Source organism: Culex pipiens, chromosome 1 (assembly GCF_016801865.2).
Source record: "Culex pipiens pallens isolate TS chromosome 1, TS_CPP_V2, whole genome shotgun sequence".
Lineage (NCBI taxonomy): Eukaryota > Metazoa > Arthropoda > Insecta > Diptera > Culicidae > Culex > Culex pipiens.
The window spans coordinates 23,421,160-23,446,073 of record NC_068937.1 but is presented as its reverse complement, the minus strand read 5'-3'; the positions used below and the strand labels follow the sequence as shown (position 1 = coordinate 23,446,073).

The 24,914-nt window shown below is 32.7% G+C and overlaps 1 protein-coding gene across 4 annotated transcripts in view; it reads right to left on the bottom strand.

Annotated features, from left to right (window-relative positions):
• Positions 1-5,520: 5,520 nt before the first annotated feature.
• LOC120414505 (uncharacterized) overlaps positions 5,521-24,914 on the bottom strand; it is a 117,463-nt gene continuing 98,069 nt past the window's right edge. For 2 of the 4 annotated variants that reach the window (XM_052706833.1, XM_039575706.2), the window contains exons 4-10: positions 18,847-19,331; positions 18,631-18,784; positions 18,169-18,534; positions 11,467-13,716; positions 11,226-11,408; positions 6,623-6,640; positions 5,521-6,316 (exon numbers count right to left, since the gene is read on the bottom strand). In XM_052706833.1, the coding sequence (XP_052562793.1) occupies positions 6,127-6,316; positions 6,623-6,640; positions 11,226-11,408; positions 11,467-13,716; positions 18,169-18,534; positions 18,631-18,784; positions 18,847-19,331 (3,646 nt within the window). In that variant the 3' untranslated portion in view covers positions 5,521-6,126. The remainder of the gene's footprint in view (positions 6,317-6,622; positions 6,641-11,225; positions 11,409-11,466; positions 13,717-18,168; positions 18,535-18,630; positions 18,785-18,846; positions 19,332-24,914) is intronic. The other 2 variants (XM_039575707.2, XM_039575708.2) reach the window with 2 other exon arrangements.

The following is a 24,914-nucleotide window of genomic DNA, read 5'->3' as shown; positions in this document are numbered from 1 at the left end:
AGGGGCAGTGAAGCTATAATTTTGAATGCTCAGAAAACTTTTGGAATACATTTTTCAACATTAATTAAAAAAATATGAAAAAGTAAAGTTTGTAAAAAAAATATTCCTAAATTGAAAAATACGGATCATGATAATTTTTGTTGTAATACAAAGTAAGTTCAAAACTAGTTTCCTTCGGGAACCGTCAAAATTGTATGGAGAATTTTATGGACGAGCCAAAAATGCTAAATTTAATCAATAGTCATAGGAAAGGTCGCACAAATTTCAAATAAAAACATAAAATACATATTTCAGATTTTGGAGAAATTTCAAAAGTAAATTAGAAAAAATGTAAAAGGGAATTTTCGGATAAAATTAGATACCACAGAACCACCACTCAATTTTAGACAATAATAATTTGTTTTTTATTCATTTTTTGTGATTATTTTTTCCACATTTGTTCCAATGCCAAATGGATTTTATTGGTATGTGTGTGGGTGTGTATTTTTCTGTCAGTGTGTGTTTTACGTTTTTTGTTTTTATTTTTTTTATTCCATTCTCATCTAACCGTAATGATTTTGTTTCCTTTTTGTTATCCTCTTGGTAGTAAGTGTATATATATTTGCAATATGTTTTCCTTTAGTATATATAGAATATATATTATTTGTTGTTTTTAATACATAATAATCATATCATAAAGCGCGAACCAAAAAACAATGCGAAAGCTTTTTCATTAAATTCTTCATTCCTCACTCACTAAATTTGCCTACACAACACAACAAACGCTTGATTCATTTTTTGCTTTCTCTTGCAATAAATATTCGCATTCCAGAGCATTTACCGAAAAGAAAAGCGCTAGGAAAAATATCAGTGCGTTTTTATTTTTTTGAGGTTATGATTTGAGGTGTTGTTGCGAAATTTAAAATTGGAATATCTATAAAAAGCGATGATTTCGAGTATTTTTTTTTTCGTGTTAGAAGAGAAGCAAAAATTAGGGTGCTCCAAACACAACCAAAATTTAGCATTTCTTTTTTATTTTTTTATGCCTTAATACACATTCAGTAAATATATGAAAAGGTTTGCTCTTTTCCCCCTCCCTTTTTTTTAATCGCTTTTTAATTACAGTAGGCTTTGTTTTAACATGCTTTGATTAACCGTTTTCAGCTTTGTTTTTTTTTGCGTGTGTGGCTTAATGCGCTTTAAATGGTTTTTAATGAATTTTACGTGTGTTGTCTTTTCTCGGTGTGGTGTGTGCTCATCATAAATAGTGTTCAAACCTTTGTATGTTTTATGAGAGTATGTGTGTTTATGATTTGTGAACAAACAGCAAAAGCATTTTTTTTCTTTTCTTTAAATTTGAATGTTTTAAGTTAGAAAACGCGCAAGCGTTTTAAGCTTATTCTTAGTTTCCTACTTTTTCACAGCAGATATAAAGAAAGTTCGCACAAAATAAGCAGCGTCATTCACAAAGACAAACTCAAACACATTGACTTGCTCTCTCGCTGTACTTACTTTTATTTCTCTCTCTGGAATTTCGCTTCTCGATTCTATTTCGTTTTGGTCTCTCTTTTCGCGCGCGCGCGAGCAGAATTCTCTCCTCTCTCTCTCACACATTTTTCTCTCACTCGCGGCAGCAAGTTGTTACGCCGTGACGTCATCGCTTGCAGCGAATGAAAGAGAGAATGAAGCAAAGAGAGGATTCTACACGGAACGAAAAGAGAGATTTGTTTTTTCTTTATGGCACTCTTGCAGCTTTCGCGTAAGTGTTTTGGGTGTGTGTTTAATTATTTTGTTGGTGTTTTGATTTCGCAACAAATAAAAATTAAATCAAACTCGCTCGTTCGCACGTGATTTAAAAACTATTGGAATTTATTTCGGATTTGTTCGTTCTCTTCGATACTGTTGCAATTCAGTTTTTTTTAACTTAAACGATTAATGGCATTTTTATCTTTACAGTTTGAGAAGGGGTGAAGGGATGGTGACATTGAAACAAGGTGCAAATTTGTTAAAATTAAATCGTTGCATCGTTCGCACACGGAAAATAAACGACAAGACTAAATTATATAATAAATTTGCTGTGGTGGAACACAAAAATGCTCGTCAACTGGGCTGGCCAAGCCCAGCCGGCGGAAGTCAGTCGAACTAAGTGAAGGAGTGTTAAAATCGTTTGCGGAAAATTTCAAACCATAATTAAATTTTTTCTCGGCGTTTGCTTTTTTCGGATTTATTAACATAAAAAAAACACACAAAATTTAAATTTCAAGAGTTATTTAAAATGACAAAAAAATGTGGGGACAATATTTGTACAACAAAAAACTACTTCCTGATTTTTTTAACGATTCTAGCTCGGAATCACAACTTGCCTGAACATATTAGGAACTCAACTCAGTACGGAACCACAATCAAACTAGAATAAGATTGAAATTTAGCCCAATAATGTAAAAATTTAATTGAAATTTCAAAACAATCAAATCTTTTAGCAACAAAGGAACATTTTTTGACAACTTTTCAGCTTTTTTTTTTTTTCAAAGAAAATTGTGCATATAATCTTTTTATTTACCTTATTTAAGTAAACGAAACCATGCTTTTCGGCTAAAATCCGATAATTTTTTTCTGCGCTGAAAAGATTTTCAAACTAACTTTCGCTTCGTTTCAAAATTGAACCTTTTTCCCAAATTTCAACCTTATCATTTTAACTAGCATCAATTTCATTTTTTCCTAATTTTCCGGAAACTATATATCAAAGTTGTTTAGAAATCATTTAATTTTCATACATAAAAATTCAAGATTTTTCATGCACAATATTTTTATTTTTAATTTTAATTCTAAAAAATTTAAGTAGTAATACAGTATTTTATTTAAAATAAAAACAATACAAATGTTGCGTATTGCAGATTTTTTTGAAAATAAGAGCTTTTTTTTTTAATTTAAAATTTGAAAAGTAATTTTACCAGAATTTCCACTAAAATATTCTTTTTGAGAGAGTACTAAAATAATCACAATACATGTTTTCATGTTTTTTTTTGCAAAATAAGAGTCAAAGGTAGCTTCATTATTGTTTAACAACTTGTTAAAATACTAAAATTGTCACAAGCAATAGTAACATAATCAATAAGGCCGATGCAAATTTTTAAAAAAGTTTTTGTCCCTCGGCCCTGGCCGAGGTCAAGGGGGGGGCAAAAAAATAAAAAAATATAAAAATTTAAATAACAAGCCATAGTCTTCACATTTAAATGAAAAAAGTGTTTTAAAATGCATTTTACACTAGTTCAGTTGTTTTGCAATCATTAGTTTTCAAAAAATCTAAGATCTGACAAAAACAAAAAATGTATCGAAAAAAAACATTTTGCATCAAAAATTTTCAAAAAATCTTAAGATTTTTTAATAAACCCAAACATGCTAAAAATGATTTTAAACGCAGGAAAATGTATTTTAATTTGATTTCAGCTGGTTGCACTTGAATTTTCATTGAAATTTTGAAGTTTATTGTAAAAATATTTTATTTTCCTCCTGATTTTTCGGGCCAATTTTGAAGGGGGGGGGGGGGGGGGGGGTGACAAAAACTTTTAAAAATATTTGCACCAGCCTAAGGTAATAAGAAAAATCACAAGATACTGTATGCTAAGAAAATACAGACTTTTATGTTTGCAAAATGGGATCTTTTATCCAATTATGTTTTTAAAGTATTTAATTAATTTACTATAAAGTTTGTTTTTTTTTTAAACAAAAAATGTTATTGATAATCGAAGTTCAAAGATAATTTTCCGAAGGTTTAAACCAAAAAAAAGTTTGTACTAAAAAAAATTGTACTAAAATAATGAAAATTTTACAATTATTTTTACACAACAAAACTTTATTTTGTTATGAAAATTAGTTATTAATAACAAAATTTGAAAATTTATCAATCTTTCAAGATTTTTTTAAAATTAATCATTAAGAAAAAAACTCATTTTTGTACAATAAATACATTTACAGTTGCAAAGCATACTGCATTTTTTCTTATTTTTTTTATATCTTGAAATAAATTTGCAAAACATGGAAAAAAATGACATACGAGAAAGCAAAAAAAGTTATTATCTACGAATTTTGATTAATTATGTTTGTTACAAGATAAATTCTGGAGTTTTTTTTTTGAAAGGTCCAATAAACAAAATTTTAAGTTTTTGCTTTTTGGGTGTTTTTAATACCCCTAACTTAAGGCGATTTCAGAAACACTCAAAAAACAAAAACTGGAAATTTGGTTTATTGGACCTTTTTTTTTTAAAAAAAAACTCCAGAATTATTTATTTTTTTAAATGAAAAACGTTGATTAGAAAATATATTTTTTATTTAAAAATGAGTGAAAAAAATTACATTCAGTTCCACAAATTTGGATTTAAAAAAAAGTTAAACTATTTTGTAGAATTCAAAGTATGATTTTTTACACTCATTTTGAATTTTAGAAAATTTAGCTATTTTCTAATCAACTGTATTTCATAAAAAACATCATTTATTTTTTCATAAAATACAGTTGTGTAAAAAATAACAAAATTTCGTAAGATTCAAAATGAGTCTCAAAAAAGGAATAATTTTGAATGGAATTCTACAAAATTCATACTTTTCCAAAGAATTCAAAGTTCCACTTGTTTTCATTACTTTTTTTAAACATGTCAAATAAAGACAATTAGTGCCTGCATTTCACAAATATGATCATAAATTCAAAAAATCTTTAGCAAAATATAATTTATTAAAAAAAAACCTGCATTTGAAATTTGGTGACAAATGGCGGCAAACATTGTCTCCATTTTGTTAAATTTTGATAATTTTCGTGATAACTTTTTGAAAATATTCAACTCTTAGATGTGTTCAATATGATTTTCCAAGGTAGACTAATAATTGTCTAGAAATTCATGAAAAATTGGCAAAAATACTGTTTTAGATTTTAATATAAAAAATTACAAATTTGAAGAGATAATTCTCAATAATTCAATTTACACAAAATACTCAAATTTTGACGCATTCCTAGCTCTAATCTTAACATTCATAAACCTTGAAAAAGGAGCAATAAAACACAAATCAAACACGAAAATTCAATGATTTTCTTCAGATTAAAAAAATCACAAATGATAATTTTATCATTCAAACTTTTAGATTGACGCGAGCGCAATCACACTTTTTCTCTCTCTCAAATCCTTTCTCCCTCTCACCGGTTGCTTTTTTTGCTTTATTCTATCGAGCACATTTCCTAACTTTTGTTTACGCGAAGCTTACGAACCTAGTTTTAGATAGATATTTTGTTCTCTGCATGTGTGTTTGTGAAAAGGATATTATATTTGCAGCGTGTTTGTGTGTTGTATATATGTATTTGTAACTATATAAACCTTACTTCTAATGACTTAGCTTGGATGCTTTCCCTCTCTCTCTCTTTCTCTTTTTGCTCTCTTTAGTTTGTTATCTCTCTTTTTTCAACTGTTTTAGTTATTAATTTAACGTTACGATTTTTCTCCGTGTTCTTTTTTATAGTATTGGTGAGTAGCCAGTAAAAAATAATATTCACATCGCGCTCTCTTGTTCTCTCCTGGTGAGAGAGTCACTAACGCGTGCGCGCGCTCGAGAGAGAGGGAATTACTTGGTAAATGTTTTACATATGGTTTGTTTTTGCTTGTATGTGTGTTGGTATGAGTAGTACTTACAAAGAGTTTCCTCTAAATAGAATTGCAGCTTATGTGTGTGAGTGTGAGTTAGAGAGTGTTATCTTTAAATGTTTTACAGTATTTTAGTACAGTACTTTTGCTTGCCTTCTCTTTCCTTCTTTCAATGGAACTCTCTTGCTCTCTCTTTTTCGCCTAACGATTTTCCCTCTCTCGCCCCTAAATTTATACAAAAAATATCCTTGCTTTGTATACACTTTGCACTACTACTCTACTAAACGTCTACGGAGGAGGAGCAGCCTACTACGATATTGTTCTGTTCTACTTAACTGTTTGCTCCGCCCACTGCTAATCATGGCGGACAAAAACTGAGAGAGGAATAAATACACTCTCCAACCACGCGCTCTTTCGCTCTCTCACTCCTCTCATGCTCTCATTATCTCTCTCATTTGCTTAACCCTACTATACATAAACTTCTCACGCCGCTATTGTTCTCTCCCCCAATTTACTTACGCAGTCATGCTTTGGCCGTCGCTGCCGCAGGTTTCTTGCCGGGTGGCCTCGTCGTCGTGATGGGCTTCCGGATGATCGGAGATCCGGCCGGTTTTTTGACTCCGACACCCATGACTGGTTGAGACTTTGGTGTGGCCATCACCGCCGGACTCGAGGCGGTCTTGCTGAGCGTCGACGACGGTGCGAGAGGGATCCTTTACGATTTTGGGTTTAAATTTTGATGTTTTTGTTTAGCGGCATGGCATTTTGAGAGGATTTTTTTTAAAGAAATGAAGAAAGGGAAAAAGGGTGAACGCAAAATGTGTGGGAAAAAAATGGCGGAAAAGCGAGCGAATTTTTGAGGAAGAGAGATAGAGTTAGAAAGAGAAAGAGAGTAAAGATAGATAGAAAGAACAACACACAATTTATACGTTGTGGAGGGGAGAAACGAAAAAAACGAAAAATTTAAGGTTAAAAAACTGTTCAGAGGATTTCGACGAATGCCGGACTAGTTGATTCACCGTGTGCGTGTAGCGGGTCTAGAATTTGAAAATAGATGAAAAAAAATTAAACCTTAACAAGTGAAATCAACGCCATTTCCAAGAATCATATCTTCGGTGAAAACAAGATAGTAGGGCTGACCTGTCTCGCTATTTTAGACTAATTACGCAGGATTAGGAAATTTACACTTTTTTGCGATTTCTGCAATTTGCAATTTTGCATTTTATGCTACTTTTTTTGCAATTTTTAAAAAAATTGCGAATTTGGCAATTTTAGAAATTTTAGCATTTTCAGAAATTTAAGCAATTTTAACAATTTTATCAATTTAAGTTATTTTAGTATTTTTTGCAATTTTTAAATTTTTTGCATTTTTTGCAATATTTGAAAATTTTTGCATTTTTTTGAATTTTTTGCAGTTTTGCAATTTTTGCATTTTTTGCAATTTTTGCAATTTCAGCAATTTTTGTAATTGTAGCAATTTTTGCATTTTTTGCATTTTTAGCAATTTTTGCTTTTTTTTTGTATTTTTTTGCATTTTTTTGCAATTTTTTCAATTTTTGCAATTTTTGCAATTTTTGCAATTTTTGCAATTTTTGCAATTTTTGCAATTTTTGCATTTTTTGCAATTTTTGCAATTTTTGCATTTTTTGCATTTTTTGCATTTTTTGCATTTTTTGCAATTTTTGCATTTTTTGCAATTTTTGCAATTTTTGCATTTTTTGCATTTTTTGCATTTTTTGCATTTTTTGCATTTTTTGCAATTTTTGCAATTTTTGCAATTTTTGCAGTTTTTGCATTTTTTGCAGTTTTTGCAATTTTTGCAATTTTTGCAATTTTTGCAATTTTTGCAATTTTTGCAATTTTTGCAATTTTTGCAATTTTTGCAATTTTTGCAATTTTTGCAATTTTTGCAATTTTTGCAATTTTTGCAATTTTTGCAATTTTTGCAATTTTTGCAATTTTTGCAATTTTTGCAATTTTTGCAATTTTTGCAATTTTTGCAATTTTTGCAATTTTTGCAATTTTTGCAATTTTTGCAATTTTTGCAATTTTTGCCATTTTTTGACTTTTTGCCATTTTTTGCAGTTTTTGCTCATTTTTTTCCCCATTTTTGCATTTTTTTTCTGCAATTTTTGTTTTTTTTTTTGCCATTTTCTGCAATTTTTGTATTTTTTTGCCATTTTTGCATTTTTTGCAAACTTTGCCAATTTGACATAACAAAAAAAAAAAAACTTTGAAAGAATAACAAAAAAAGAAGAATTGTAAAAATTTTGAATGTGCTGAGAATTTTGAGAATTTCAATAATTTTAAGAATTGAGATAATTTTAAACATTTTCAAAAAAATCGAGAATTTAAGAAATTTTGCGATTTTTTTTAATTTTGATTTTTTTGGAATGGAATTGGAATGATATTTTTTTTGAAAATATTAATGAAACATATTGATAATTTTTTTAGTATTTTTTGTATCTTTTGTGTGATTGTATTTTTTGCATTTTTGTATTTTTAGTATTTTCTGTATTCTGTATTTATGCAATTTTTGCATTTTTTGCAATTTTTGCCTTTTTTGCCATTTTTTGCAGTTTTTGCATTTTTTGCCCATTTTTTCCCCCATTTTTTGCATTTTTTTGCCATTTTCTGCAATTTTTGTATTTTTTGCCATTTTCTGCAATTTTTGTATTTTTTTTGCCATTTTTGCATTTTTTGCAATTTTTGCAAACTTTGCCAATTTTGCAATTGTTGTTGATAATCGTAAAATTAATTGACATAACAAAAAAAAAACTTTGAAAGAATAACAATTTTTGCAATTTTTGCAATTCTTGCAATTTTTGCAATTTTTGCAATTTTTGCATTTTTTGCATTTTGTTGCAATTTTTGCAATTTTTGCATTTTTTGCATTTTTTGCATTTTTTGCATTTTTTGCAATTTTTGCAATTCTTGCAATTTTTGCAACTTTTGCAATCTTTGCAATTTGCATTTTTTGCAATTTTTGCAATTTTTGCAATTTTTGCAATTTTTGCAATTTTTGCATTTCTTGCAATTTTTGCAATTTTTGCATTTTTTGCATTTTGTTGCAATTTTTGCATTTTTTGCAATTTTTGCCTTTTTTGCATTTTTTGAATTTTTTGCAATTTTTGCAATTTTTGCAATTTTTGCAATTTTTGCAATTTTTGCAATTTTTGCAATTTTTGCAATTTTTGCAATTTTTGCAATTTTTGCAATTTTTGCAATTTTTGCAATTTTTGCAATTTTTGCAATTTTTGCAATTTTTGCCATTTTTTGCCTTTTTGCCATTTTTTGCAGTTTTTGCATTTTTTGCTAATTTTTTTCCCCATTTTTGCATTTTTTTCTGCAATTTTTGTTTTTTTTTGCCATTTTCTGCAATTTTTGTATTTTTTTGCCATTTTTGCATTTTTTGCAATTTTTGCAAACTTTGCCAATTTTGCAATTGTTGTTGATAATCGAAAAATTAATTAACATAACAAAAAAAAAACTTTGAAAGAATAACAAAAAAAGAAGAATTGTAAAAATTTTGAATGTGCTGAGAATTTTGAGAATTTCAATAATTTTAAGAATTGAGATAATTTTAAACATTTTCAAAAAAATCGAGAATTTAAGAAATTTTGCGATTTTTTTTTAATTTTGATTTTTTTGGAATGGAATTGGAATGATATTTTTTTTGAAAATATTGATAAAACATATTGATAATTTTTTTAGTATTTTTTGTATCTTTTGTGTGATTGTATTTTTTGCATTTTTGTATTTTTAGTATTTTCTGTATTCTGTATTTATGCAATTTTTGCATTTTTTGCAATTTTTGCCTTTTTTGCCATTTTTTGCAGTTTTTGCATTTTTTGCTCATTTTTTCCCCCATTTTTGCATTTTTTTTGCCATTTTCTGCAATTTTTGTATTTTTTGCCATTTCTGCAATTTTTGTATTTTTTTTGCCATTTTTGCATTTTTTGCAATTTTTGCAAACTTGGCCAATTTTGCAATTGTTGTTGATACTCGTAAAATTAATTGACATAACAAAAAAAAAAACTTTGAAAGAATAACAAAAAAAAGAAGAATTGTAAAAAAATTGAATGTGCTGTGAATTTTGAGAATTTTAAGAATTGGGATAATTTTAAACATTTTCAGAATTTCAAGATTTTTGGAAATTTTGCGATTTTTTTTAAATTTTTTTTTTTTTTAATGGAATTGGAATGATATTTTTTTGAAAATATTGATAAAACATATTGATATTATTATTTTTTTTGTATCTTTTTTGTGATTGTATTTTTGTATTTTTAGTATTTTCTGTATTTTTTTTTTGTGTGTTTTGTATGTTTTTATATATTTATTAATTTTTTTGGATTTTTAATATTTTGAGTATTTTTATTTTTTGTGTTGTTGCTTTATTTGTATTTTTTAAATTTTATTTTTCTATTTGTTTTGTGTTTTTTCTGTATTTATGTTGTACTTATTTTGTATTTGTTTTGTATTTATTTTGTATTTTTTTGTATTGAATTTGCATTTATTTTGTATTCATTTTTTATTTATTTTCTACTTATTTTGTATTTATTTAGTATTTATTTTGTACTTATTTTTTTATAATTATTTAGATTGTATTTATTTTGAACTTTTTTTTATTATTATTTAGTTTGTATTTATTTTGCTTCTATTTTGTATTTTGTTTTTTATTTTTGTACGTTTTGGTAAAAAAGAACCAACTTCGCAGGGATTGTTTAAAAACATAAGATTGAGAAAATCCTGGTTGATAATCGGAAAATTAATTTACATAGGTAACAAAAAAAACTTTGAAAGAATAACAAAAAAAAAAGAAATTTAAAAATTTTGAATGTTTTGAGAATTTTAAGAATTTTTTGAAATTTTTCAGAATTTCAAGAATTTTGGAAATTTGAAAATTGGGAAAATTTTGAGAATTTTGGAAATTCTTTTTTAATTTTGATTTTTTAGAATTGTAATGATAATTTTTGGAAAATATTGATAAAAGATATTGATAAAATTTTTAATTTTGGGCAAAAAAACTCATGTTTTCTAAAATTCAGGATATAGGACAGTGCTTTAAAAATATAGACTTATCAGAAAAAAATTCTCAAAATTGATAATTTATTTTTTAAGTACTTCAATTTTAAAACATTCTCCAATCGATTTTCCATTCAACTGGAGGATAAAACTTGAAAATTCAATAATATTTTTCAAAGATTTGTTTATTTTTTTTTTTGGAAAATTATAGACGGATTGTTGTTGTGCAATGCTTATAAGCAACAATATCATTTTTCGAAAAAAAAAAATGATTAGAATTATAAAAACCCGGAAAATAAATAAGTTAAGCCAACCAAACCAACGCAAATTTTTAATAACAATATTCTGACATTTTGGAATCAAGCATTACTTTTCCAAAAGTCTCGAACAAAATTTTATAGTGTTTATAAATGTATCAAATATGGAAATATATATATTTTAATTTGTTTAGCATGACAGTTCAAAAAGTACTTTTGTCTAGAATCACCAAACAACCCTACAGCAACTCTTATCCCAACCGGCCAGCCCCACCTCGCTCATTTCACCACCGCCACAATTCTTCGAAAACAACAACCTCCTAACCAAATTCCCACTCACCTCGGTCCTCCTGCAACCCCCGCCGCACTCTTCTTGGGCGTCGTGTGCAGCAGCTTGCTGGGCGTCCTCGGCGCCGGCTGCGGAGCAGCCACAGTCTTCTTCTTGGTTCCGATCGAGGACGGCGCCACAATCCTGCTCGGCGACCGCAGCAGCGTTTTGCTCACCATCGGGTCCGAGTTTGCCCTAAAAAGAAGATTTGTGTTAGAAGTGAGGTTACAAGTTGGGGTTTTGAAGACCTTACCTGGTGGTCGGATAGCTGACCGGTCGCGGAATGCGACTCTTCATGGCACCGGTCGGGGTGTTGCCGCCGCTGCGCGGCGCCCCCAACTCCTGCTTGAGCTGGGCTCCGTCCTTGCTGAGGAGTTCCCACTGGATCTGGAGGCGCTTGAAGCGGTTCGACTGGATCTTGTCCTGCTTTTCGCGCTCGGCCTCGGTTGGGGTCGTGGGTTTGGTTGGGGGGCGCTGCGCGCCCACGACCGACATGTTGGGGGAGTTGGGCGGCGTGCTGAACTTGATTTCGGTTGGTCGCAGGAGTTGGGCGGGTTTCTGAGGTTGGTTGGGTGAGTTGAAGGAGACGTTTTTGCGCTGGGAGAGGGCGCGGGAGACTTCGTGCCGGAGGCGGTTCCGGTCGTAGGCTTCTTCGGAGGGGGCGGTGGCGCCCTCGGCGGTTGTGGTCTCGAGGACGTGCGCGATCTCGGCGTAGTGTTTGAGTTCGGATTTGGGGACGTTGGAGAGGAAGTGTTCGGCGCGGATGCGCGCGTCGAGGTCGTCTTCGTGCTGGAGGAGTTGTTGTTGTTGGGCGACCCGCTGGTTGAGCTTGTTGCTGACGGCCTGCTTCAGCTCGAAGTCGTTGAGGTCGTTGAGTTTGTTGAGCCGGTGGTAGTCGTCGGCCGAGGGAAGTTTCGGGGTGTTGGGAAGACGGGGCTGGTGCTGGGACATGTTGGGGGAGTTGTTGACCTTGCGTGGTTGGTGGAGGTCTTCTTCGAGGATCGAGAGCTGCTCGTCGGAGAAGTTGTAGCAGGGTTCTTGCAGGGAGCGTCGCTTCTCGGCGGTGTGAACTCGCTGGTTCTCCTCGAACATGCTGTTCCGTTTGGCCTTGGCCGGGGCTCGTCGGAGGATGCCTTTGGGGGTTCGCCCGGAGGGGGGTCGCTCCGCGGAGGAAACCTCCGCCGGACTGTCGTACTGGTAGACGTACATGTTGTTGCTGAAGCCGGTCGCGCTCGCGTTCGGCCCCAGCAGGTCCATCTCCGAGTCGGTCAGCATCGTGGACGACCCACGATAGCCGGAACTCGGCGGTTGACTAGAACTTCCCCCACTGCTGCTGCTGTTGTAGGTTTGGGTCTGCCCGAGCAAGTTGACACAGTCGCACGTGACTCCGCGGCCACGCCGCAACGGCGGCGTCATGCAGAACAACGGCTTCTGGCCGGCGTCGTCCGACGCCACGGCATTCGCCTCCGGGATGTTCCTCAACAGCTTCCGGTACTCCTGCGGCAGCAGCGTCACCAGCGACTTCCAGTCCAGCACGTGCTTGTACTCCTTGGCCCGGATGTTCTCGATGTCGTTCATCGACACCGGCCGCGGCTTCTTCGCCGTCGTCGCTCCATTCGCTCTAAAGTTCTCCTTGAACGACAGCGGAGAAATCACCACGCCATCCTTCTGCTGCGACGAGTTCAGGAAGCCCAAATCCGGCAGCACGTAGTTCGGGTAGACCACAAAGACCGGCGCCTTCTGCTTATCTCCCAACTTCTGCAGCCGGTCCAAAAAGGACGGCGGAACAACCCGGACCTTCTCCTTGACCCCAATAAACGACGTCTGCATCGACTTGGTGATCATCTCGATCGGAACCCGCGTCTTATCCTGACTACTCCGGGTCACGTTGAAGATCTGCGTCAAGTTCTCCGACGTACGACTAGCATCCGAGTTGGTGTCCTTAAAGCTATTGTTGTTGTTGTTATTATTGTTCTGCTGATTCGTAATACTGGTTCCACTTCCGGTACTCGCCCCACCATTATTGTTCATCAAGTTGTACACCACCGGATTCATCGCCGGCACGTTCTTCCCAGCAATGTTCATATTGTAAGCCTTGTAATTCCGCTTATGAACCGGCGAGTTAAAGTCGTTCAACTTCCCCCCCTTCTCCCCCTCATCACCCTGCCCAACCGCATCCAAACTGTCAAACTGGAACTCCTCCTCCTCGTGCCGCCCAAGCGTCGAACACTTCCCGGAATCATTCATACTCTTCTTGCGCGAGCGCTGCGCGTCCTTCGAGCTCGCCACCGCCAAGTTCGTATTACTGTTGTTGTTGTTCTCAGCTCCGGCATTGGTTCCCGACCCGGACGCACCGCTCGAGTCGCTCGGCCAGCAGCCCGACGAAACGTCCATGCACGTGTCCGTCGAGCTGCTCTTCTGCTTGATGAACAGCTTGACCAGGTTGAAGGAGGGCTGCTGCTGCTGCTGGTGCGAGGGGGGCGCCAGGTCGTCCTCGTTGTTGCTGCAATAGTTTGGAGGTTAGAATATTTGAAAAATTAGGAAGCATGGAGGTCACGTATTTGAAAAAAAAAAAACAAATCAAGCAGAACAAAAAAAAAAAAAACAAAATAAATCCAGGAGTAATTTCGAGGTTAGGTCGTTAGGTCAGGTCAGTCCCGCCCCGCGGCTTGCTTCGATAGAGTCGCTGGTGTGATAGTTTGACTAGCAATCCAAAGGTCGTCAGTTCGAATCTCGGTGAGTGAAGGGCAATTGAATCACCTAGTTCACCACTTCAAGATCAAGAACAATAAAAACTGACAAGACCAAGTGGTGTAATTTTTTTAAAGTAAATATGAATCCAAACACGTTTCAACATAATAAAGAACGTAACGTAATTCAAGATGGCTGCCACAATTGGTGTTGGGGAGCATGCTTTTATTACGTAACGCAGTTGGGGTGGAGGGGGAGTCGCAGGCGTGTTACGCTTCATACAAAATTTTTAAAAAAAATGTATAGAAATTTTGTTACGAGGAAGGAGGTCCAAAATATTTTTTAAAATAACGCTTCCTTCGTAGAATATTTAGATAGTCTCTAGATTAAATTTTCAAAAGGTCCTTTGAGTCATGGGTTTTCTATACAGATGGGACCTTTATTTAGTTAAGTGGTCCTTAAACGCAAATAAATAAAATAAAACCTTTATTTAGTAATGGAAAGGCGGTATGCTACTGCGGGAATAGGTACAGTAGTTGTTCGGTAACTGGGCTGAGAACGTAGCCCAGTCACCGAATGTTGCTCGTTAACTGGGCTGAACAATAAATAACGAGGGGACCACCGATGCATAATATTTTCCAGATGAAATATAAAAATAAAAGTTACTCAAATTTATTTACTTTTCATATTTCTTCAATTGTAACTTGAAATCAAACAAAAGTTTGAAAAAAAATTATTTATTGTATATGATTTTTGCATCCATTAACCCCTCGGTCATTTTGGTTTGTTTTGTTTTTTTGACGTTTGTCTGCTTTTTAACTTATCGAGCGCCCACTTAAAAAGCAGCCCAGTTACCGAACAACTACTGTATTTGAAAACTTGTCATAACCGGAGATTAGACGAATCCTTGTTGTGATATCTTATTGCACTACGGTTTTTTTTCTCAATATAGGGGCCATCCATAAACTACGTAGACACGTGGGGGATGAGATTTCCACCTCGTGGTTTATGGATGATCCCATACTTGAATGAATGAATTCGTTCGTTCAAACAAAAAAAAAACTGAAAACTTTCACATACAAGCATGTTTTTTAAAGTAAACATTTAAGATGTTATAATAAATTGGAATTTAAAAATTCTTCAATACTGAAATTATTCAAAATTCTTTGATTTTTTTATTTTATATTTTAAAAATAATTTTTCAAGAATTCATTGATATTGTAATAATTTTTAAAGCATTTTGCGATACTTTTTGTGTCGGAATTTCGAAAATCAAGCTTGAAATATGATTTTTTTAGCCTCCTCTCCCTCGACCTCGACCACAGCCAAGAGACAAACAATTGAATAAAATTTGTACCAGCCTATTTTTTTAATTTTTTATTTGACCTTGCAAGTATTTTTCAAAGATTATGTTTTCATTCAAAAAATGTTTATGCTTGAGATTTCTGCCATTTTTTATAATTTATATATTATACCGGTTTTCGTGTTTTTTCTTTTTTTTTAATTTAAGTTTTTTTAAACCCTTTAGTTTTTTGAAATCCTTAATTTTTAAAATTGTGTATTTTTTGATTTTTTTTTATATTTTGCTGAACGTTTTGAATTTTTCTGAATCTTCAATTTAAAACTTGCTATAATTAAAATTTGTTTTTTTTATTTTGATTTTAAAAGTTTTTGAATTGTTTGATCTTTTTTATTTTTTTTTCTTTTTTGTTGAATTTATAAAATTTTGTGAATAATTTTAAGAATTTTTAGTTTTTTTTGTTTTTGTATTGTTTTTTTGTGTTTTTTTTATTAATATTGGCTCGAAAATCAGAGAACAAAAACAAAGACCTTTAAAATTTCAATGAATAAAAAACAACACAGCAAAAAATCCTATGGTAAAATCGCATGCAAAACCATGCACCCACCTTCGTCAAAAAAGACACTTAATATTACACACTGCATGTACAATTTTTGTAAACACAAAAAAAAAGTTGCAACCGACGGGTTTCAAACCAAGCATCATCAGTAAGGACTGGCGCCTTAGCCCCCTCGAACATCAGACCGATGAAAAATGGAAAAGATAAACGCATATATCAGCTTGAAATTTCGGCCAAGTAGATTTCCCATACTGATGGGCTACATATTTCAGATTGTAGTATTACATAGAATTTTATAAAATAATGCAAAACTTATTTTACACCCAAGCCTTGTTCACGCAGCTGGATAACTACCTTTTTTTGCTGTGAATTGTAAATGCATTTTCTTGCGTTGATCAAAGAAATCAAAAATAGTTATTTAGACTCTTTGTAAAATTTCGGTGTGGTTTTTTCACAAAAAAAAATCGTTGGAAATTACATTTTGTTCACACTAAAGATGGCAAAACTGTACTGTTTTTTAATGCATTTTGCATAATATCATTTACCATGGCCTACAATTTCAATTTTACCTTTTTCAATATTTGAAACGGCGTTATTTATACTTAAACTTGAAAAATTGTTTGTTCTTTTTTATCTCTTTTCAGTATTTGATTAAAAAAAAAATATGCATGAGATTTATGCTTATTCTGGGTGTTTAAAATCTTTAATTTTATAATTTTTGATAATATTATATTTTAATAATTTTATGTTTTTTTTTGCATGATTTTTTTTATTATTTTTTTTGAATTTAAAATCCAACATTTTATACTACTTTATCAATATTTAAAAAAAAAACAGATGCATGTTTTTCCTTAACATGTTGTTTTTTTTTAATTTCAGTTTTTTTAAACGTTTTTTTTTTATTTTTTTTCTTTACAAAAATTTTGAACGAAAAAAAATCGTGGGCTCCCCCTCAAATTTGACTTTTAAACTTAAAAATCAAAAAATCTCATAAAAGTTGGGTGTTTTTTTCTTTCAGTGTATTTTTATCGAAAAGCCCGTCAAATTTCCTACAAGTTTGTCTTTGACCACTTTTTGATACGATGCAACGGCTTCGAGATACAGAAATATTTAAATTCCGAATTACAAAAATATTTAAAACACTTACGCCCTTCTCAAATGTCATTATCGTGTGGAACTGGCTCCATATACACAAAAATGGCTTATATAAGCGTAGGATAACATGTCTACAAAGTTTCATTGAAGGGAGAAGAGGGTCGAGAAAAAAGTACCTGAAAATTCCTGTTTTGGGCTGGAATTGCTCTATATTTTTTTAAATCTTCGATTTTTTTCAATTGTAAGACTTTTTTCATATTTTACTGGATCTTTTATTTTTTTTTAAATTATCAGATTTTTGAATTTGTAGGTGTTTTGAGAATGATAATATTCCAAATTTGATTTGTTATTTAATTAGACAGAGCTTTTTGATTTTTATTATTATTATTATTTTTATTTGTTTACCTTGAATGAATCCTTCCATGTAAAACACAACAGTTTATAGGTCCATTTGAAAAAAATAAATTAATAAATAAACACTAAATATGTTTTTCGTGCATCATTTCATTTGACACGGAAACAAACCGGGTAGAAAAGTGAAATTCCAATGAACTGGGATCAAGTTTGGAAAAGCGACAGGTAGCGCGGTGGGCTTGCCGTCGGGTGCAAATTTGATTTGCTTCGGCTTTTGCTCCCCAGCGGTGGAGACAACCTTAAGCATTTAAAAGGATTCATCTTAATTTATGCGAAATTCTTCTTTAAAATTTTTTTAGAGTAAATCAAAACTGAAGTTCTTCAAAGAATTACCAAAAACATTCACAATCAAGCAACAAAACAAAAAATTAAAAAATAACATTTCAAATAATAAAATGAAAGTGGTTATGTTACACATGACTAATATGACAAAGAACTTTGAACAATGCTCTTGCAATTCCCGTAGTAGATTTTCAACAGGCCTCGTCTTTTTCAGTACTGCTCTCAATCTCATTTTATAATTTGCTGAGAGATAAGTTGCACCAGGGCTATAGAATCGGAGTAAGTAAGTTTTCTATAACTCTGAAGTATGAAGCCGATTGAGTCGTGGATTTTGGAGAGCTGTAGTCATTGTCGGAGTTAAAAAATATTGAGAAATCTTCGTTGAAGTCGCGTTAGTGAAGTGAATCGTCGGCGTTGAGTTTTTGGATGAAAAGCTCGGATTCGTCAAATTTTAATGTATGAATGTCTGGTGTCATAGATCGTTTAAAAAAATCTAATAAACATTATCAAAGATTGATAAAACAGCAACAATAAATAAATATGATTGAAAAAAAAATATAAATTGAAGTGACCGCAAAAGCAAAAAAATATGTTTGCAAGAATTCGCCTCTTACTCGCAGCTCGAGTCCCTCAGCGGAGCCTGGCTTCCGTCAGCACTGGTGGCAGCACTTCCACCGCCATTCGTCCCGTTAAAATCCGACGGCATCGGCAGCAGCGTTCGCATCTGCTTGCCGTACGACTCGGACGACGCGGCACAACTACTTCCGGCAGGGGGAACCTGCGACACATTGAGCTGATTTTTCCCATTCGAACCCGGTTCCGGTGGTGCATGCAGCGGTTCCTGGATCAACGGTTGACCGGCTGTGCCGCCACATTTTTCTTTCAAATCCGGCATGCTGAGACTTTTTCGGACAAAACAGGTCGGGGCGTGGCGGGAGATCTGGTTGATGAACGGATTGGCCGCCGTCACCAGGGGGAATCTGTTTTCGGATTGGGTTTCGGGGAAGAGAATGGTGTTATCTCAATGATTTTCCTGCGATTTTTGGCTTTGAAGAGAAGAGGCTCCTCTCTCTTACCTTTGTCCTGGTCCGTTGTTCCGGAGCTTGCTCCACGTGGTGTAGCCCACCTCCGACACGGACATGGCCGTTTCCTGGGCCTTCCGGCGAATCAGCTGGTCCAGGTGGTTGAGCGCGTTCATCTGCTTGTACTTGCCGTAGTTCTCGGGACCGTCTAAAAAGAGCGAAAGCAATGAAAATTTGTTCAAATTTGAAGCTCCTCCAATCCCCACTCACCGTAGAAGCTCTCGTCCGAGTACAGCGCGCTCTGCTCGAACGCGATCGTGTAGTTGTTCTTGTTCGCCTGGCACGTCAGTATGATGTCGTCCTCGTCCGGATATCCGTCCATGTCCAGCGAATCGACGCTGATGTGGGACTCCTTGACCGGCGAAAACAGCAGCTCGCTCTTGCAAATCTCCGAACTGTCCATCCCGTTGTGACCACCGATCCCAGCCAGGTTCAGCTCCAGCCCGGACCGACTGGCGGCCGTTCCCGACTCACCCCGGTTGTTGTTCCGGTGCCGACTGTGCCGGAACTCGGCCGAGTTGGTCGTCAGCAGCGAGTGAATGTCCTCGGTGCGGAAGCTCTCCATGTCGACCTCGGCCAGGTTCGCGTCGATGTTCTTCGCCAGGTCCTCGTAGTAGGACAGCTCGCCGATGCCGTTGTAGGACGCGGACAGCGCCGACAGGATGCTCTGGTGGGTGATGCCATCGCGGTAGCTGCTGTTGGAGGAGGCGGAGAGGGGAGAAATGCGCAATTTAGTACAACTACGTAAGTTACACTCATGGTAGTCGGGTTTGTATGACCTAGAAATGTTTTTGACTGACAAAATTCGGAATCTTAACAGATGAAAGGTTAAACTGTCCGGTTTTTTTTTTTCAAATTAAAGCCTGGTATTCTAAATTTAAAAAAAATATTGCAAAATCTATATACATCGTAACAGTTATGTTACTATCAAAAACTTGTAGCATATTATTAAATTTATGAAAAAAAAAATTCTCAAACTTCACGTCTTCAACCGATCTTTAGTCCTGAAATGCAAAATTTAAAAAAGATTGAAAAGTTTTTTTTTTGTTCCAATGCATAAATAAACGTAAACGTAAATAAAGTTTCAATTGATTTTATTGAAATTTTCGACCAAAAGTAAAATTTTAAACTTATTTTTATTAAAGTGTTTTTGGGAATTTATGTTACTTTAATTTTGTAAAACTCATGTGAATTTTGTGTATTCTGTTATTTTTGTTTTCTTTGAATTTATGGTCATTTTGTAACTTTTGATTTTTTGTAATTTAAGTAATTTTAGTGATTTTGTATTTTTTTTACAATTTCATGGATTTGTTTCTCAATTTTTGGTCATTTATGTAATTTTTAATTTTGTTTCAAGTTTTGCAATGATTTTAATTTTTGTAATTTTCTTTCGTAATAGGGGAAATCTACCCATTTTAATCCTAATAAGCGGTCGTGTTTGAATTATGCTGGATAATCTAGAGTCTCCCTTGAATTTTACTAAAACCAAGTACACCAACGAGTAGAGCAAGTTTTTGTGAACATTTCTGTTTATTTTCACTTTCACTAAAAGTTATTCTATTTCTTTACCAAGCATTTAACAAAAAAAATTCCCAAGGGTATTCTAATCGAGGCGAATGCATTGGGCCACGCCCATTTTTCTAATATCGGCTTAGTTCTTTCTTCTTCCAACACTCTGTCGAGTGTTGCCATTTGCGCTGACAGTTCAAACGAACACTCACGAAAAGTGGCATTTATAGGGAAAGTTTCCTGGCATCGCTGGCTGTGCTGCTGGTGGTGTTGACGGCCAGCCTTTGTTCTTTTTTGCCTTCGTCTCTCGCTCGGTTTTCTTCAGCCTTCGATTGGAATGCAAAGTGAAAATTGAAACGTCAAACGACTTGGCGCGTTTGTTTTTTTGATGGCGCTTGCTAATTTATTACATTTTTCGGGATTATTCTTCAAGTGAGTGCCTTACTAATGATCAAAAGAACATGTTGCCGGTAGTTGGAAGCAATTTCATATCTTAAGCGCCGTGAAAAAGTAAGCGAAAGTGAAAAGTTAATTTTGGCGATATTCATTAAGCGTTTGAGGGATTCTCGTGTGTGTCACTGTGTGTGCCAACAAAATGATGAGAAGTGGTCTGGCAAAATACAAATTATGATCAAAAGTGCATTAAATGTGATCTTTTTGGCCAGTAAGTGGCATACATTTGCGTGCTTACTCGAGGCGGTGCTGTTGCTGGTAAGTTTATAGCCCAAATAGTATTTTTGGAGCTTTAATCGAGCATCAAACTCTCCATATGACGAAGATAGGTGTTTGATTGGAAAGGGTAGATTTCCCCTATTTGTTTTTTTTTTTTGTTTAAATTGGCCGTTGCTAATATTTTCGTTTTCGTTTTCGTTTTACGGAGCAAGGTGGGGGGCGCGGCCTCAAGTCAGTCCAAGTCCGGTTTCTTGTGGAAAAAAGGGTAGTGGCCGAACTAGTATTGCATACCAAATGAACACCACCGGAAGATATAGGGGATCGGGAGGGGGAAGGTGAAAGAAAATTAGTGTAGGTGTGAGTAGTAAGAATTTGGATGACTTGAGCGTTAATCTAACTTTAAAACTGAATATAGGAAATCTGAAATTATGATTCAATCAAAAACTCAATTGAGATTTATACAAAGGGAACCTATGATGTATTTCAAATCTAAAGGTAATCAAATAAATTAACTGGAAAATGAAAGATGAAAACTAACTTGTCAGGGGCATTTTTTCTGGACCCCGTCCTGTCGCGTCCGTCAGTAGTCTTGTCGTACACTGCAACTAACTTTAATTTAACTAATCATTTATGTCCAATTATTCATTTCAGAAAAACTAACTAACTTGAAACAACAACCTCAACTAAACTGTCTGAAAGTAACTTGAATCTCAAATCCCCGAAATTTTAATTACAAAGCCAAACATTTCTTTGCCTATTTTTAAAACCTGTCTTGCTGCTTCCAAAAACAATAAACATTAATGAAACGTTCATATTTTACAAGTTGAACACTCGTTGTTAAGACGAATATTTCGTGCCTTCCATTTCATTAGGGCACACAAGCTCTGCAAACAAGAGTGTATCGCTATCAAATATCTTATGTAATTTGAGTGAAAGAGACACAATCCTGTTCACACCTGTGTGTCCTTTTGAAATGTTAGGCTCTATTTGATCGTCAAAACTCCAGTAGATCCTCGATTCGCAACAATGATCGATACAACCATAATCCGAAAACCGTTAGTTCAACAGATTAACGAATTTTGTCCGATATCATTTCATTATTGATTGATCGAGACTCTATGGATTTTTTGACAATTCAAAATGGTTAGTATACCACTTCAATTGAAATCAGAAATTCTGATAGCATTACTAAACTGGCTTACACATAACTGAAGTCTGGAATTATTAAACAACCTAGAAAAAGTTAAAAAAAAAACTAACTATTCCTCCCCATTATCAAACAGTTTTAAACCTGTTTCTAACAGATTTTACGAACAAGAATATTGAGACTCGAATAAAAAATTTCAATATCTTGTAATTTTACATATTATAAAAGCTGTGATTTCTATCAACACAAGTATATAAATATAAAATAAATGTGTGATATATATCAACATCGGAAACCATCTTGGCAAATAGCCCTGAAACGACGGCAACGTGTGGTTCCATCTCCAGGGAAATTGGCCGTTGCTAATATTTTTGAAGTTTATGTCCCTCGGCTCATAAACAATATATTTTTTTTTATTTTTGTAATATTAGTTTTTTTGTATTTTTGAATTTTTTAAATTTAGTTTGCTTTGTAATTTAAGTAATTTGTTTTTTTTTTATATTTTTTGTAAAATTGATATTTTTCAAGCAATTCTTTTTTATTTTTTGGATTTTTTTTTATTTTTTTTTTATTTAATTTTTATTTTTTTATGTATTTTTTTTTTTTTGTTAAAATTGGAATCTTGGTAATTTTATTGGGCTGTTGCAAATATTTTACAAAGTTTTTTGCATTTTTGTATTCTTTTGAATTTTTAAAAATTTCATATTTTTTTATCTTTTTTGAAAGTTATAAATTCTTCGTAAATTTTGTTTTTTGATTCTTATATTTTTTGCATTTGCATTTTTTTAAATTTTGTATGTTTTTTGTTTGTATTTTTGTAACAGTAGTAATCTTGGTAATTGTAGTGGGACTTTGCAAATATTTTACAATGTTTTTGTATTTTATTTTGACTGTATTATTGTAACTTTTGTCATATTTTTATTTTTTTTCTTCTTTTCTGAAAGTTATTATTTTTTTGGTAAATTTTGCATTATTTTAATTTTGGTAATTTTATTATTTTTTTTTTCCTTTTGTTTTTTATAGCAAGCTTATTTTATTTTTTTCTGAATTTGGTTTTCTTTTTTATTTTAGTAACTTGATTTTATTTTTATTTTTGAAAATATGGTATTTTTGAGCATTTCTTGAATTTTTTGTATTTTAACAATTGTTATCTTGGTCATTTTATTGGACTGTTGCAAATATTTTACAAAGTTTATGTATTTTTTACTGTACTTTTGTATTTTCTTTTAATTTTTAGATTTTTTGTATTTTTTATCTTTTCCGAAAGTTATAAATTCTTTGTAAATCATGTATTTTTGTTTTTTTACATTTTTAAAAATTTGTTTTTTTTTTTTATTATTGTACTATAGTATTTTTTGTTTATTTTTTAATGTTGTTTTCTTTGGTATTTTAGTAAATTTTATTTTTGAAAATTTCCAATCTTTTCAAGTTTTAGAATTTCTGTATTTTATCTATTTTTTTAGTTTTTTTTTCTAATGTTGGTAATTTTTTGTGTAATTCTAATTTTTTTGGTAATTATGATTTGTATTTGTAATTTTTGTAAAGTTGGTAATTTTTCCAATTTTTCCTTCCTTCCTCCCCTCTCTGAAGACGGCTCGAAAAATGGAATGTTGCATAAAATTTGAGAGAAAGGAGGAGACAAAAACTTGAAATAAAATTGGCAATGGTCTGATGTGATATTGTTGGATAATTTTATAATTTTAGTAATTTTTGTATTTTTGTAAATTTGGTATTTGGCTCGAAAACCAGAGGGCAAACCATTTTTTTAAACTTCAAATTTTCAATTGAATTTGCCGTGAAATCAACTGAAAACTGCTAAAAACAGTTGAATAAGTTGTTTGTGAAATTTTGACGCACAAGTCTGCAAATTTTTTGCTGTTCGTAAAAAAATCGTTGAAATGTTGAAACCATGGCAAATTATATATTTTTATTTGTATGTTGGCCTGAGGCAAGAGACATAAGCTTTGAATAATATATGCAACGGCCTAATTATTGGATTTTTAATTTTTTTTTCTGAATGTTTTGCATTGTATGTAAATTTTTCAAAATTCATATTGTTTTATTTTGTAATTTTTTGTATTTTTTTACATTTTTATAAAGCTTGTATTTTTGTAGGCTTTTTTAAAAACATTTTTTTATGTAATTTTTATAATTTTTGTTTTTTTTTTCTGTTTTTTTTGTTTAATTTTAGTTCTATTGTAATTTATTAAACTTTCGACATTGTTGATTTCTTTTTGTGGTTTTTGTAATATTTTTTTGCAATTTTAATAATTTTTGTTATTTTGTTTTTGTTTGTTGTTGCAAATTTTTGCAATTAGGCTGTTGCTGTGATCGCACCAACACTTACTCCGCCCCCAAAAAAAGGCCCAAAAAATAAAAAAATAAACTTCGATTTTTTTCGAAATATTTCAAAATTTCAACGAAGTTACTGTATTTTCTTTGTAATTTTCGTTTTTTTGTACTTTGTTACTTTCGTTTTTTTTTGTATTTTCAATTTTTTGTATCGTTGTAATTTTAGAAATTTTTGTTGAGCTGATAATTTGTATATGTGTACTGTTATTTTTTGTAATTGTTATTTGTATTTTTTGTAAGTTTTTATTTTATTTTTGTAGGTTTTTTTTTATTTTTGCTAACTTGTTTTTTGTAGTTTTTGTAATTATTGTAATATTTTTATGTTTTTTATTTGTGAATTTTTAAATGTTGTTTTTTTTTAATTTTCATGACTATAACTAAATAACTTTATAATTCTGCAATTTTATGAACAAAAGCACAATAATCATAATAAAAATTCAATTGTTCTTATCATCAAAAGTTTAAAGTGGTCTTCCTAAAAGGTAGTGTAATATGATAGGGTTGCCAGTTCTTCAATTATGCGATGTACTGGAAAAATTTAGAAAAAGGGTTGCCAGGACTTGACAAATAAAATGTTTTGGCCATAGTGTCGAAAAAT